Raw genomic sequence first — 13,500 nt, 5'->3', positions numbered from 1 at the left:
GAAGAAGGCTGAGTGAGTCTGGGCGATCTTTTCTGATGCAGGTTAGAAGGTTGGAGTGGGTCTGGGCAGCTCTGTGTGTGGGGTCGGGGCTGGCGGCCGGTGGCATTCCGGCTTGAGCCCATCGTTTGCACTGGCCTCTCAGTGTCTTGGTGGAAGGGTTTACTGGTCTCAGGGACGACGTGCCTGTGCACTGAGGGCTGCTGCACGGAGATGACAGGTGTCATTGTTAAGAAGGTGCTGCAGCAGCAGAAAAGCAGAAAGCAGGTCACAGGCTGCCTCTGGGTCAGGCCTTTTGCCCAGTGGCTAAAATGGTAGGAACAGGCTGGTTCAGGGCTTAGATGTGCCATCGTATGCTGGGGTGTTTCCAGAGCTTGGCCTTTCTATTCCCTAAATTAGTGAGTCGGGCCAGCAAAGCTATTCTTCCTCAGGACCACCACACACAGGACAACATCCTCCTTCTACAATAGCCCTGCGGCTGACCTGAAGCCCCTCTTCCTCCCTCCCACCTGACATATCCCTCTGTTCATATAGCCTGGTCACCGGAAGTGCAAGTGTGGCTCAAGTGGAAGGACAGCCAACCTTGAGTGAAAAAGCCAAGTGAGAGCACAAGGCCCTGAGTTCAAGCCCCAGTACTGGCACCATAGCCTAGCTACATCTTGTGACACTTTCTCCATCATTCTCCTCACAAGACATATATATATATATATGGAACTAATATCTGGAATTGCCATTTCCATTTCTTCTTCCCCTTGTTGTGATTCCAAAAGTTTTGCATGCCTACACAGAAAATCCTTCCTTCCTTTTAACATAGCCTGCACTATTCCTTTCTTTCCAGTAGGAGAGTTACAGGGCCAGTGAGCCTGGGAGACATTCCATGACGGCATAACTCAGTCTGCAGAAAACCACAGGCTGTAGTCTCGCCCACGCCCTTGCTCTCCCCCTTGCCTAATCTTTCTCACTTCCATTACCCTTCACTTTATATTTGTCTATGGACTGTGATACTTTTTCTCATTAAATCTTTCTCTTGTTAAAACAGTGGCCGTTCTCCTGACACATCAGCCTCTGACTGTGGTTATGCCTTGTCATTGTGCTTCTGAGGCATGAATTTGCCTTTGACCTTGGCTACTATCTCTCTGCCATCCGAACCCACCCTGACTTATGGCCTGGGCTTGCCAGAGTTTCAATCCTGATAACTCTGACATTTCATCACAATACAGAGCTAAGCTGCCATGCTCTTGGAGTACCTTGTGATTTTTTTTTTTTTGCCAGTTCTGGGGCTTGAACTCAGGACCTGGGGCACTGTCGCCAGCTTCCTTTTGCTCAAGGCTAGCACTCTGCCACTAGGCCACATTCCCAGCCACCACCAACACCACCACCCCAGTGATTTTTGTCTAGTTGCTTCAAAACTCAAACATTGAACTTAGAAAGCCTGCAATTAGGTTACCTTTAAATCTTTTCTATCACTGTCTCCCTTGACTCTGGCATTTAGTTTGCTAAACATTCAGTTTGTTCATTCAGAATACTTGACGAATCTTACATAGGTCATTTTTTTTTTAAAGCAAAGGTGGAATGGTCCTAAATTTCTCAGGCTCTCCTAGACAAATGTTTGACTCCCTCCCAGATCTCATGATTTTTTGGGGGGAGGGAGGTAGGGACCAGCTTCAGCCAGAGATCTTCCTACTTCAGCCTCTCAAGTAGCTGAGATTACAGGCATGAACTACCATGCCTTGGGACCCATAATTGTTAAGACAGAAATCTAAGCAAAACTTAAGATAAGTATAGAATCTACATTCTTCCAAATCAAGATCTCCCCCATAAAGCATAACATTAAAGTTAGAATTAAACCCATTTATTCACTTCTGTGAACATACACCTAAGTCAGCACAGATATCTGTCTCTGTATACTATGAGAGATGAGATTCTTTTTCAACACACCTGTTGTCTTCCTCCAGATTTGTCTTGGATAATAGTCCTGGCAAGAGCACCAGTAAACACACAAGATTTGAAAAAGGAACTGACCACATTGCAAAGGCCGATGGCTATCAAGTCCTGGAAAGACATGCAGACCCTTTAAGTTCACTTTTTTGTTGTTGTTAAAGAAAGCTACTTGAATTTGGAGCTAAAGATATACAGTTTATTTTTGTGAGTGTGAGTTAAGGTCATTTATATCATTTTTCAATAACATATTGAAGTAATTTTAGAAAGAACACAAGGATGGCAAGTCTGATTTTTGAGATTAAGTTGCATCTTTGTTTTAGCTATCATTCATAAGAAAGCATTTTTTCAAGGTGACAAAATAAGATGGTTGGCTTATGCCCCTCTATCTCACACGCACTGGGACTCAGGCTAACAGGAAGAACCACAGTGTGTTCTTATCCCTTCCTTTGACACTAAGATCCAGCTAGGACATCATTTGCCTCTGTATTTTCCTCTTGTGTTCAAGGACTAAAATAAAAAATAAACTAAAAAGTGAAAGCAAAGCCAGTGCAAGGACTCATGCCTACAATCCTTACTACTTAGGAGACTGAAATCTGAGGATCCTGGTTCAAAGTCAGCTTGGGCAGAAAAGTATGCGAGACTCTCATGTTGATTTAACCAGCAAAAAGCCAGAAGTGGAACTGTGGCCCAAGTGGTAGAGTGTCAGGCTTTAGCAAAAAGGCAAAGTGAGAGCGTGAAGTTTTGAGTTCAAGCTCTCTTACTGGCACGACAAGCAAATGAACAAATAAATATACAAGCAAAGACTAAGAGGCCTGGGGCTGGGAATGTGGCCTAGTGGCAAGAGTGCTTGCCTCATATACGTGAAGCCCTGGGTTCGAGTCCCCAGCACCACATATATAGAAAAAAGTGGTGCTGTGGCTCAAGTGGCAGAGTGCTAGCCTTGAGCAAAAAGAAGCCAGGGACAGTGCTCAGGCCCTGAGTCCAAGGCCCAGGACTGGCAAAAGAAAAAAAAAAAAGACTAAGAGGCCAACATGATTACATAAATTAGCAACCTGGTGTTGTATATGATATGCCATACCTTTATTTATTCATTTATTTAGTAGTCTGTGAGGCTTGAATTCAGGGCCTGGGCATTGTGTCTCTGAGCTCTTTTGCTCAAAACTAGTGCTCCACCACCTGAGTCACAGCTCCACTTTCCTCTTTGTGGTGGTTAATTGGAGATGAGAGTCACAGATTATCCTGCCTAGACCAGCTGTTCAAACTGCAATCCTCATATTTCAGCCTCCTGAGAAGCTAAGATTACAGATGTGAACCACAGGTACCTGGCTCCATTACGTGTGTGTGTGTGTGTGTGTGTGTGTGTGTGTGTGTGTATCCTGGGCTGGCTTCAAACTGAGATTTTTAGATCTCAGCCTCCACAGTAGGCACAATTATAGGTGTGAGCCATCAATGCCCAACACCATATCAATTTTTTTTTTGGGGGGGGGAGGCGGGATCAGTAGTGGGGCTTGAACTCTGGCCCTTAGCGCTGTCCCTGAGCTCTTCAGCTCTAGGCTAGCACTCTACCACTAGAGCCACAGTGCCACTTCCATTTTTTTCTGAGTGGTTTATTGGAGATAAGAGTCTCACAGATGGGGCTGGGGATATAGCCTAGTGGCAAGAGTGCCTGCCTCGGATACACGAGGCCCTAGGTTCGATTCCCCAGCACAACATATGCAGAAAACGGCCAGAAGCGGCGCTGTGGCTCAAGTGGCAGAGTGCTAGCCTTGAGCGGGAAGAAGCCAGGGACAGTGCTCAGGCCCTGAGTCCAAGGCCCAGGACTGGCCAAAAAAAAAAAAAAAAAAAGAGTCTCACAGACTTTCCTGCTTGGGCTGGCTTTGAACCGCCTTCCTCAGATCTCAGCCTCCTGAGTAGCTAGGATTACAGGCATGAGCCACGGGTTCCCCCATGTCATTTTTTTTGGCTATGCCTTATGTGTTTCTTAGGATGTGGTTAAAAAAAGATTAAAATTAGGAGGAAAGGAACTCTTCTATAGAAGCTCAGCAACACAACATCAGCATATTATCTTTTTGCCTGTCTGATCTGCATCTGTTCTCGGGGATATAACACTTTTTAACTAAAGTGGATTCAACATTAAGGATCCCATCACTTCTCAAAGATCTTTTTGTGATTACCCTTCAAATATGGTCCAGGTGAACTCTGTTTAAAGAAGAATCTAGCCTTTGTGTGGACAGAACATTAGAGAACCCAGACTTGTGAGACAGAGGAAGTGTTAGCCCCCTCACCTGGTTGGAATTGACTTTGTAGTTATGGAGGTTGGCAATCTTCTTACCGGTAAATATGAGCAGAAAGGCGCTCACCAAAGATAAGGAGATGGCTTGGAAGATAATTTTGGAAAGAATGCTGAAGTCTGGTGTTACAGGAGGGATGAAGCTAGAAAAAAAAAATTGTGGAATTATTCCTGGGTAATAGGAGTCCTTTTTTATATTATTGTTATTTTTTTAATAGGAGTCCTTTGCTAGCCTCTCCTCATAGTACTGGTGGGGGCTCTCCCCCTCCTACTTTTTTCTCTCTCTCTCTTTCTTTCTCTCCCTCCCTCCCTCCTTTCCTTCCTTCCTTTCTCTCCCTCACTTTTTCTCCCTCCCTCCCTCTCTCTCTCTGTTTTTGTTTTTGGTCATTCCTGGGGCTTGATGAACTCAGGGCCTGGACACTGACCCTGAGCTTCTTTTTGCTCAAGGCTACCACTCTACCACTTGAGCCATAGTACCAATTCCAGCCTTTTCTGTTTATTTGGTACTGAGAAATCAAAACCCAGGGCTTCATGCATGCTAGGCAAGCACTCTACCACTAAGCCACATTCCCAGCCCTCTTTTTTAAAGTAACAATAAAGGATATATAGAATAACTTAGCCAGCAGCTTGCCAAACTGCTGATGAACACACAAAAAAAAGTTACAAAAAAGTCACTAAGAGAATATAATGTGTGTGTGTGTGTGTGTGTGTGTGTGTGTGTGTGTGTGTGTGTGTGATGAGGCTTGAACTCTGGGCCTGGGTGCTGTCCTTAGCTTTTTTTTTTTTTTTTTCTTCTCCAGGTTATCACTCTATCACTTGAACCACAGCTCTATTTCTTTTTGCTAGTTAATTGGAAATGAAAGTCTCACAGAAGCTGGGCACTGGTGGCTCATGACTGTAGACCTAGCTACTCAGGAGGCTGGGGCTGAGTGACAGAAGCTCAGGCCCTGAATTCAAGACCCAGGACAGCAAAAAAAAAAAAAAAACCACAACAACAACCAAAAAAACCAAAATGGGTATATATGGGCATGGTTCAAGGGGTAGAACACCTGCCTAGCAAGCTCAAGACTCTCGAGTCCAAGCTCTAGTACTGCCAAAAATAAAAAAAAAATTAAATAAAGAAAAAGGGAGGGGAAGCAGGGGGAAAAATGAGGGAGGAGGTAACAAGTTGAACAAGAAATGTACCCACTGCCTTACATATGAAACTGTAACCCCTCTGCAATTCACTTTGACAATAAAGGGAAAAAACGCAAAGGGTGAGAGGGAGTCTTTCTGGCATTCAATATATATGGCACATTCCTTAGACAGGAGGACAGGGTTGACCTTTCAACTCTGAAAATAGACAAAAGCTAACCAGAGAGGAGGCACAGAGTTGTCCTAGTCCTCTTCTGTTTGTGAACTTCTGTGTTTTAAAATGAATTTGGGCTGGGCACTAGTGGCTCACATCTGTCATCCTAGCTACTCAGGAGGCTGAAAGCTGAGGATTGCAGTTCAAAGCCAGCCTGGGCAGGAAAGTGTGTGAGACTCTTTACCTCCAAATAAGCACCAGAATACTGGAAGTGGTGCTGTGGTTCAAAATGGTAGAGTACCTAGCCTTGAACAAAAAAGCTCAGGAACAGTGCCCAGGCCCTGAGTTCAAGCCCCATGACCAACAAAATAAAATCAAATAAAAAAATAAAAAGAATCTGGCTTTAGCCAGGTTGTGTGGTGAGGGGCTAAGAGAGGGTACCAGAGAAGGGAGATGGGGGCCAGGAGTGTAGCCAAGTGGTGGTAGGCACTAGCCTAGCATGCACAAAGCCCTAGTTTCGATTCCTCGTACCACATAAACAGAAAAAGCTGCAAGTGGCGCTGTGGCTCAAGTGGTAGAGTGCTAGCTTTGAACAAAAAAAGTTCAAGGACAGTGCCCAGGCCTGAGTTCAAGCCCCATGACTGGCAGAGAGAGAGAGAGAGACAGAGAGAGAGAGAGAGAGAGAGAGAGAGAGAGAGAGAGAGAGAGAGAGAGAGAGAGAGAGAGAGAGAGAGAGATGGGAAGATTACTGACCTGAAAGGGATCATCTCAATGAGGGTCCTGCTGGTTTCTGTGGCCATGGTTATCTTGCTTGAAAGTACAGTGAAGGCAAGAATCTATAGGCAATTAAACAAACATAGGATTATTTAAATATTGTGCATTGTTTCTAGAAACCTTTGACAGGATAGGAATTGAACTGTGGCTGTCCATTCTTAAAATTTGAGAGACGCCAGGACAGCTCTGTGGAAAAACAGTACAGGAAAAACAGAGGCACCCTCTAATTTATTTTATTTTCTGATTCTTTAAACGCCGGTGGATAAGGAGGCCCAAACAAGTGCCGGCTTGGTCTCTGACACAGTGGATGCCTCCGTGGTTTCTCAGTTCCCACCAACTATAAGCAACTAGAATCTAAATCTAAGCCAGGTCCAAGTACTAGTGGCTAATACCTGTAATCATCGCTACTCAGGAGACTGAGATCCAGAGGGTTATGGTTTGAAATCAACCTGGGCAGAAAAGTCTATAGGACTGCATCGCCAAAGAAGCTAGGCATGGTGGAAGAGGTAGAGTGTCAGCCTTGGGTGAAGAAGCCAAGTGAGCTGGGTGCCAGGGGCTCACGCCTGTAATTCTTGCTACTCAGGAGGCTGAGATCTGAGGATCTCCGTGCAAAGCCAGCCACGGCAGAAAAGTCTGTGAGACTCTTATCTCCAATTAACCACCAGAAAACCAGAAGTGGTGATGTGGCTCAAGTGGTAGAGTGCTCGCCTTGAGCTGAAAAGCTCAGAGACAGCAGCTAGGCCCTGAGTTCAAGCGCCACAACTGACCAAAAGAGTTTGAGCCCAGTGGGCTGGGAATATGGCCTAGTGGTAGAGCGCTTGCCTTGTATACATGAAACCCTGGGTTTGATTCCTCAGCACCACATAAACAGAAAAGGCTGAAAGTGGGGCTGTGGCTCAAGTGGTAGAGTGCTAGCCTTGAGCAAAAAGAAGCCAGGGACAGTGCTCAGGCCCTGAAGTTCAAGCTTCAGGACTGGCAAAAAAAAAAAAAAGTTTGAGGCCAGTCTGGGGTACACAGGGAGACCCTGACTCAAAAAGCAAAAACAACAAGGTTAATATGTGAAGTGATGTTAATGAGCTCAATAGAAGTCTTTTTCAAATGAATTTACATATCAAAATATTACATTATACACAGTAAATATATACAATTTTTGTCAGCTATACCTGAATGAATCTATTTTTATTAGTTTACACTATTTATACAGGGAGAATTTTCCTTGTTATATTTCCACACATGCTTACACTGTATTTCAATCAATCTTACAGCTTCTGTCAATAAACCTCTTTTTTGTTTATAAATCATAGCATACATTTATATGTAAGTATATATTCAGCATTCACACAATCCAATGTATGTTTTAACTGGAAGAGAGTGAGGGAAGGAGTGACATTATCTAAAATGAAATGTATGCATTACCTGACTTACGTGACTTGTAACCCCTCTGTATATCACCTTTACAATAAAAATAAAAACAAAATTTCAAAAAGTTCTTAGTTTTAGGTCTAGGAATGTGGCTTAGCAGTAGAGTGCTTACCTAACATGCATGAAGTCCTGGGTTTGGTTCCTCAGTACCACATAAACAAAAAAAAAAAAGTCAGAAGTGGCACTGTAGCTCAAGTGGTAGAGTGCTAGCCTTGAGCAAAAGGAAGCCAGGGGCAGTGCTCAGGCCCTGAGTTCAAGCTCCAGGACTGGCAAAAAAAAAAATCTTAGTTTTTACAATCTACTATTTATTTTTGACCTCGTGGGGTTATTTATTTATTGCTTTTTTTATTTAACTTTTTAAAGTAGACACTTAAAATGATCTGATCCATGGGCTGGGAAGATGGCCTAGTGGTAGAGTGCTTGCCTGGCATACATGAAGCCCTGGGTTCGATTCCCCAGCACCACATATATAGAAAAGACCAGAAGTGGTGCTATGGCTCAAGTAGCAGAGTGCTAGCCTTGAGCAAAAAGAAGCCAGGGACAGTGCTCAGGCCCTGAGTCCAAGGCCCAGGACTGGCAAAACAAAAAAACAAACAAACAAAAAAAAACATGATCTGAGCCATGAAATCAGGGCATCAGAAACACCTTACCAGAAATAATTCCATGGGAAACTCGATGGGGTACCGGTTGAAGGAAATCCTGATACACTTGTTGATTCTCAGAGCAACAACAGCAGTTAGGAAAAGTAGAATGCTGGTAGAATTCGCTTTGGGTAGACCTATACAGTAGTTAACTATGTTCTGAAAGAAAAAAAAGTACAGAGGCTTAGAAGGGATTTAATAATTCCCTAAATCTAGATAGATTCATTTAAAAGAAGTCTTAAATGCATGGAAATGCAGCAATGAACTCTCCTCTGTATAACTCATGTAAACTAATAAAGTCTTGAGCCAGCATGTTTCAGTGGCTCAGTCCTGTTGTAATCCTAGCTACTTAGGAGGCTGAGATCTGAGCATCACAGTTTGAAGCCAGCCCAGGTAGAAAAGCTCTTAAGATAATCTCCAATTAAGCAGCATAAAGCTGAAATTGAAGATATGACTGTAGTGGTAGAATGCTAGCCTTGAGAAAAAAGGCTAAGGGACAGTGTTCAGGCCTTGAGTTCAAGTCCCAGTGCTGGCGCGCACACATACACATACAAATATATACTAATTAACTCCTCCATGCAAAAATGAAAGAGAAGCTCACTAAAGGACATTTATGGTCTGGACAAATTAATCATTAGTAGGCTAATATGTACAATTCCTAGGTCCTTTCGGTTACATAGAAATGTGGGTTTTCTTCTCATTGGACATTATTACTCTTTTACTATTTCTTTTCAGCTTAAAAAATACACATTATAGGGCTGGGCTGAAGCTCAGTGGCAAAGTGCTTGCCTTGCAAGTACAACATCCTGGGTCTGATCCCCAGTATCAAAAAGGAAAAGACAAAAAAAAAAAAAAAATCAAAGCCAGGCACTGGTGGCTCCTGGCTACTCAGGAGGCTGACATCAGAGGATTATGGTTCAAAGCTAGCCTGGACAGGAAAGTCTGTGAGACTCTTATCTCCAACTAACCAACAGAAAGCCAGAAGTTGTGCTGTGACTCAAAGAGGTAGAGAGCTAGCTTTGTGCACACGAGCTCAGGAATAGTGTCTAGACCTTGAGTTCAAGACCCAGGACTGACAAAAAAAAAAAATCAGTTAAAAACAAGCAAAAATATACACATTAATACAGTGCTAACACATCTAGAGATGAAACAAAGAAATCCCCTTCTCTGTATAACTGATGTATATCAACTAAAAAAAAAATACTTGTCAACTCCCCAACCCATGCCTGCCTTCGCAGTTCTAGAAATATCACTAAAAACTGTAGCATTCAAAGATTCTAAAGGGCTTTTTTTTTAACCTAATCTAGAAAGATTTAAGACTTTGGTGGGGGGAAACAGTACTGGGACTTGAACTCAGGGCATGCGCTCTCACTTGGCTTCTTCACACAAGGTAGATATTCTACCACTTGAGCCACACTGCCACTTAGGGCTTTTTGGTGGTTCATTGGAGTCTCAGGGACTTTTTTTGGCCTGGGCTGGCTTCAAACCTTGATCTTCAGATCTCAGCCTCTTGTGTAGCTAGGATTGCATGAGTAAGCCACTGGGGTCTGGCTTAGGAGTGTTGTATATTTACATATTTTAGGATGCATCTCTGCTATGAGGCATATTAGTTTAAAAGGCTAGGCTGCAATGATTTTTTAGCAACTGAGAACACAGTCAGATTGGTTTCCTGCCATTCACTGACACCCTAAATCTACAAGGAATGCAGTTTTTTCCAGGTCCCCCCTGACACAGATGCCTTACAGCTGCACCCCCTGGGAGGGCAGGAATCTCTCCACTTGGGTCTTCTTCTCCTTGGAGGCCAGGGGAGAGCCACTGCTACTCACATAGAAGAAGGAGATGGGACCCGAATGGAAGCTAATCATAATCCCGAAGATGCAGGTGAGCTGGGACACCATGATGTGCAGCGCCACGGCAGCCAGGTAAGCATTGATGGTGGCCTCTGGAAGGTAGGTGGCCATGAAGCCCATGCCCAGCAAGCCCATGCCCAGCTGTAGGGTTCAGGTGGGAAGGAAAACCAGAGGGGCAGAATGTCATCACACCAGCAGTGGCACGGGGGTGGGGGAGTAGGATAAGGGGAGGAGGTGACAAGGAAGCTAAAAATAATGGGGAGAGAGCCACACTTGGGCTGGAAATGTGGCTTAGTGGTAGAGTGCTTTCCTAATAGGCAGGAAGCCCTGGGTTTGATTCCTCAGTACCACATAAAAATAAATAAATAAATAAATAAAATTAGTTGGTGGCTCATCCCTGTAATCCTAGCTAATCAGGAATCTGAGATATGAGGATTATGGTTCAAAGCCATTTGGGGCAGAAAAGTCCATAAGACTCTAATCTCCAGTTAACCACCAGAAAACCAGAAGTAGCATTGTAGTTCAAAATGGTAGGATGCTACTAGCCTTGAGTGAAAAAGCTCAGGCACAGTGCCCAGGTCCTGAATTCAAGCCCCAAAATGGACAAAAAAAATATCAATCATCAATCAATCAATCAATATGAAAAAAGAGCCAGATTCAGCTAGGCACAGATGGCTCACACCTGTAATTCTAGCTACTCAAGAGGCTGAGATCAGAGGGTCCGAGTTCAAAGCCAGCCCAGGCAGTTAATATCCATTTAATCAGCAAAAAAAACCCGAAGTAGAGCTGTGGCTCAAGCTAAGGAACAGCAACCAGGCTAGAGTTCAAGCCCTATGCCAGTACACACACACACACACACACACACACACACACACACACACACACACACACACACACACTTAGCGAATAAAACCAGATAGGAAAAAAACTGAGGAAAAACAAAGTGGGGCAGGTGGCAGCAAGCTCTCTTGCCATCACCTACTGCTTTTGCACGTTAAATTCTAAGAACAGGAGAAACGTGGGATCTGTACTTGCTTCTCCTTCCTGGGGAAGCTACAAACCCTTTGAATGAGTAGAGACAGAAAACTGGAGAGCATGTCTCACAAATAGAAGTGCTGAAATTCACCTTTGGTTCCTGAGTTGGGGTAAATCTAGATCACATCTTCATGTTTGAGCAGAATAAGCTGGGTGTGCTGATGACTCACACCTGGAATCCTAATTTCACTTTGTTTATTGAAGGCTGGTGCTCTAACACTTGAGCCACATCTCTATTCCTTTTTTTTTTTTTTTTTTTTTTTTTGCTAGTTAACTAGAGATGAGGGTCTCATTGACTTTCCTGGCCAGTCTGGCTTCCAACCTCCATCCTCAGCTCTCAGGATCCCAACATGAGGAAACTTCTGCACTTGATCTCATATGATGGGTTACAAATACGCTAAGGGTTAATGAATTTTGTGTTTAGACTTAGGTCCCAATCCCATGGCAGCTAACTATGTATAAGCAAATATTCTAAAATTTAAAAAAAAAATTAGAATCAGAATCGCTTCTGGTCTCCAGCATTTCAGATCAAGGATGCTCAACCTGTCATGCATATGTGTATATATAAGATGTAAATAAATATCTTTTACATATTTGCAATAAAATTATATATAATAAGCCGAGGGCTGGTGGCTCACGCCTGTAATCCTAGCAACTCAGGAGGCTGAGATCTGAGGATTGCAGCTCGAAGCCTGGACAAGAAAGTTTGTGAGACTCTCATCCCCAATGAACTACTCAGAAAAAGCTGGAATTGGTGTTCTGGCTTAAGTGGTAGAGCGCTAGCCTTGAGCACAAAGTAGCTCAGGGACAGTGCCCAAGCCCTGATTTTAAGCCCCAGGACTGGACAACAAACAAACAAACAAACAAAAAACCTCATTGATATAATAAAATATCTGAAAAGGTAGAAACCAAACTCTTAATCTTTGGTGAAGGAATTAAACAATGAGGATAACTTCTAATTTATATACATTCGATCTCTTTAAGATATTTTTGAAATAGACATACAATCTTTTATAATAAAAAAATACAGTTAGAAAATGGATGGAGAGAATCTATTCCTCATAAGAAACAAAGAGCATGGTAGTAGACACCTGTAATCTCAGGACTTCACCCAGAGGCTAAAGCAGAAGTTTGAGACTAGCCTGGGCCACAAAGTAAAACCTTGTCTCACAAAACCAATCCACCAACCCATTCACCCCCACACAAATCAACAAGCACACAAACTGAAGAACCTGCACAGGCCAACAAAGACTATTCAGGAAGAGTAGTCTATGGGGGGGGGGGGGGGGTGTTGGGAGGAGGGAGAGTAAAACGGAAGTCTTGCAGCCTAAAGCTATCACCACTTCACCCTATCAAGCTCTAGAAGCTTTCAGAAAACAAACACAACAACAAATCCTTTCATATTTAAAGGCCTTTTGTTTCCGAGCTTTGATTCAGCCCATGCTGTGTCTCCCTTAATATTGTATTGCTCAATATGTTCTTGTGTGCAATTGAGTCAGGCCCATCTGCCTCCTATTGTTTGGGTGGTTGGCTGGCAGCCATTTCTGTGCTAATGTGCAAGCCCTATTCTTTTGTCATCTCTGCCGGCCTGTATCCAGCATCCCAAGATCCCACTAAGTCTCCCCCACCTTTTTTTTTTCTTTCTGCCAGTCCTGGGGCTTGAACTTAGGGCCTAGGCACCATCCCTGAGCTTCTTTTGCTCAAGGCTATCACTCAACCACTTGAGCCACAGCACCACTTCTAGCTTTTTCTGTTGATTTGGTACTGAAGAATCAAACCCAGGGCTTCATACGTACTAGGCAAGCACTCCACCGCTAAGCCACATTTCCAGACCCAAATCTTCCCTTTTAAGAGGTGAGGTGAAAAGTGTGGTAACCTTCCACCCAGCCCTTCACCCCTAAAATACCACCCTTCAGTCCGGCTGCTGCCACTCCCTGGCTGTGCAGGTGTGGACAAGTTCACTAACCCCCTAACCTGAGGTTTCTTCTATGACCTATGGATTACTAAGAAATCTGTTATTGCTGGGCGCTGGTGGCTCATGCCTGTAATCGTAGCTACTCAGGAGGCTGAGATCTGAGGGTCATGTTTTGAAGCCAGCCTGGGCAGGCAAGTCTGTGAGACTCTATTCTACAATTAACCCCCAGAAAACTGGAAGTGGCACCATGGCTCAAAGTGGTAGAGCACTGGCCTTGAGTGCAGAAGCTCAGGGACAACACCCAGACTCTAAATTCAAGCCCCATGACCAACAACAACAAAATCTGT

At 43.8% G+C, this 13,500-nt stretch overlaps 1 protein-coding gene across 3 annotated transcripts in view; it reads right to left on the bottom strand.

The window, feature by feature from the left end:
- Nucleotides 1-13,500, bottom strand: part of Slc26a8 (solute carrier family 26 member 8) — a 54,024-nt gene that overhangs the window by 19,609 nt on the left and 20,915 nt on the right. For 2 of the 3 annotated variants that reach the window (XM_048347875.1, XM_048347876.1), the window contains exons 6-10: nt 10,180-10,344; nt 8,363-8,512; nt 6,270-6,352; nt 4,224-4,371; nt 1,936-2,049 (exon numbers count right to left, since the gene is read on the bottom strand). In XM_048347875.1, coding sequence (XP_048203832.1) covers nt 1,936-2,049; nt 4,224-4,371; nt 6,270-6,352; nt 8,363-8,512; nt 10,180-10,344 — 660 coding nt within the window. The remainder of the gene's footprint in view (nt 1-1,935; nt 2,050-4,223; nt 4,372-6,269; nt 6,353-8,362; nt 8,513-10,179; nt 10,345-13,500) is intronic. The other variant, XM_048347877.1, reaches the window with a different exon arrangement.

This window comes from Perognathus longimembris, chromosome 6 (assembly GCF_023159225.1).
Source record: "Perognathus longimembris pacificus isolate PPM17 chromosome 6, ASM2315922v1, whole genome shotgun sequence".
Lineage (NCBI taxonomy): Eukaryota > Metazoa > Chordata > Mammalia > Rodentia > Heteromyidae > Perognathus > Perognathus longimembris.
Note: the sequence above shows the minus strand (reverse complement) of the source record. Positions and strands in the feature narration are given on the sequence as shown.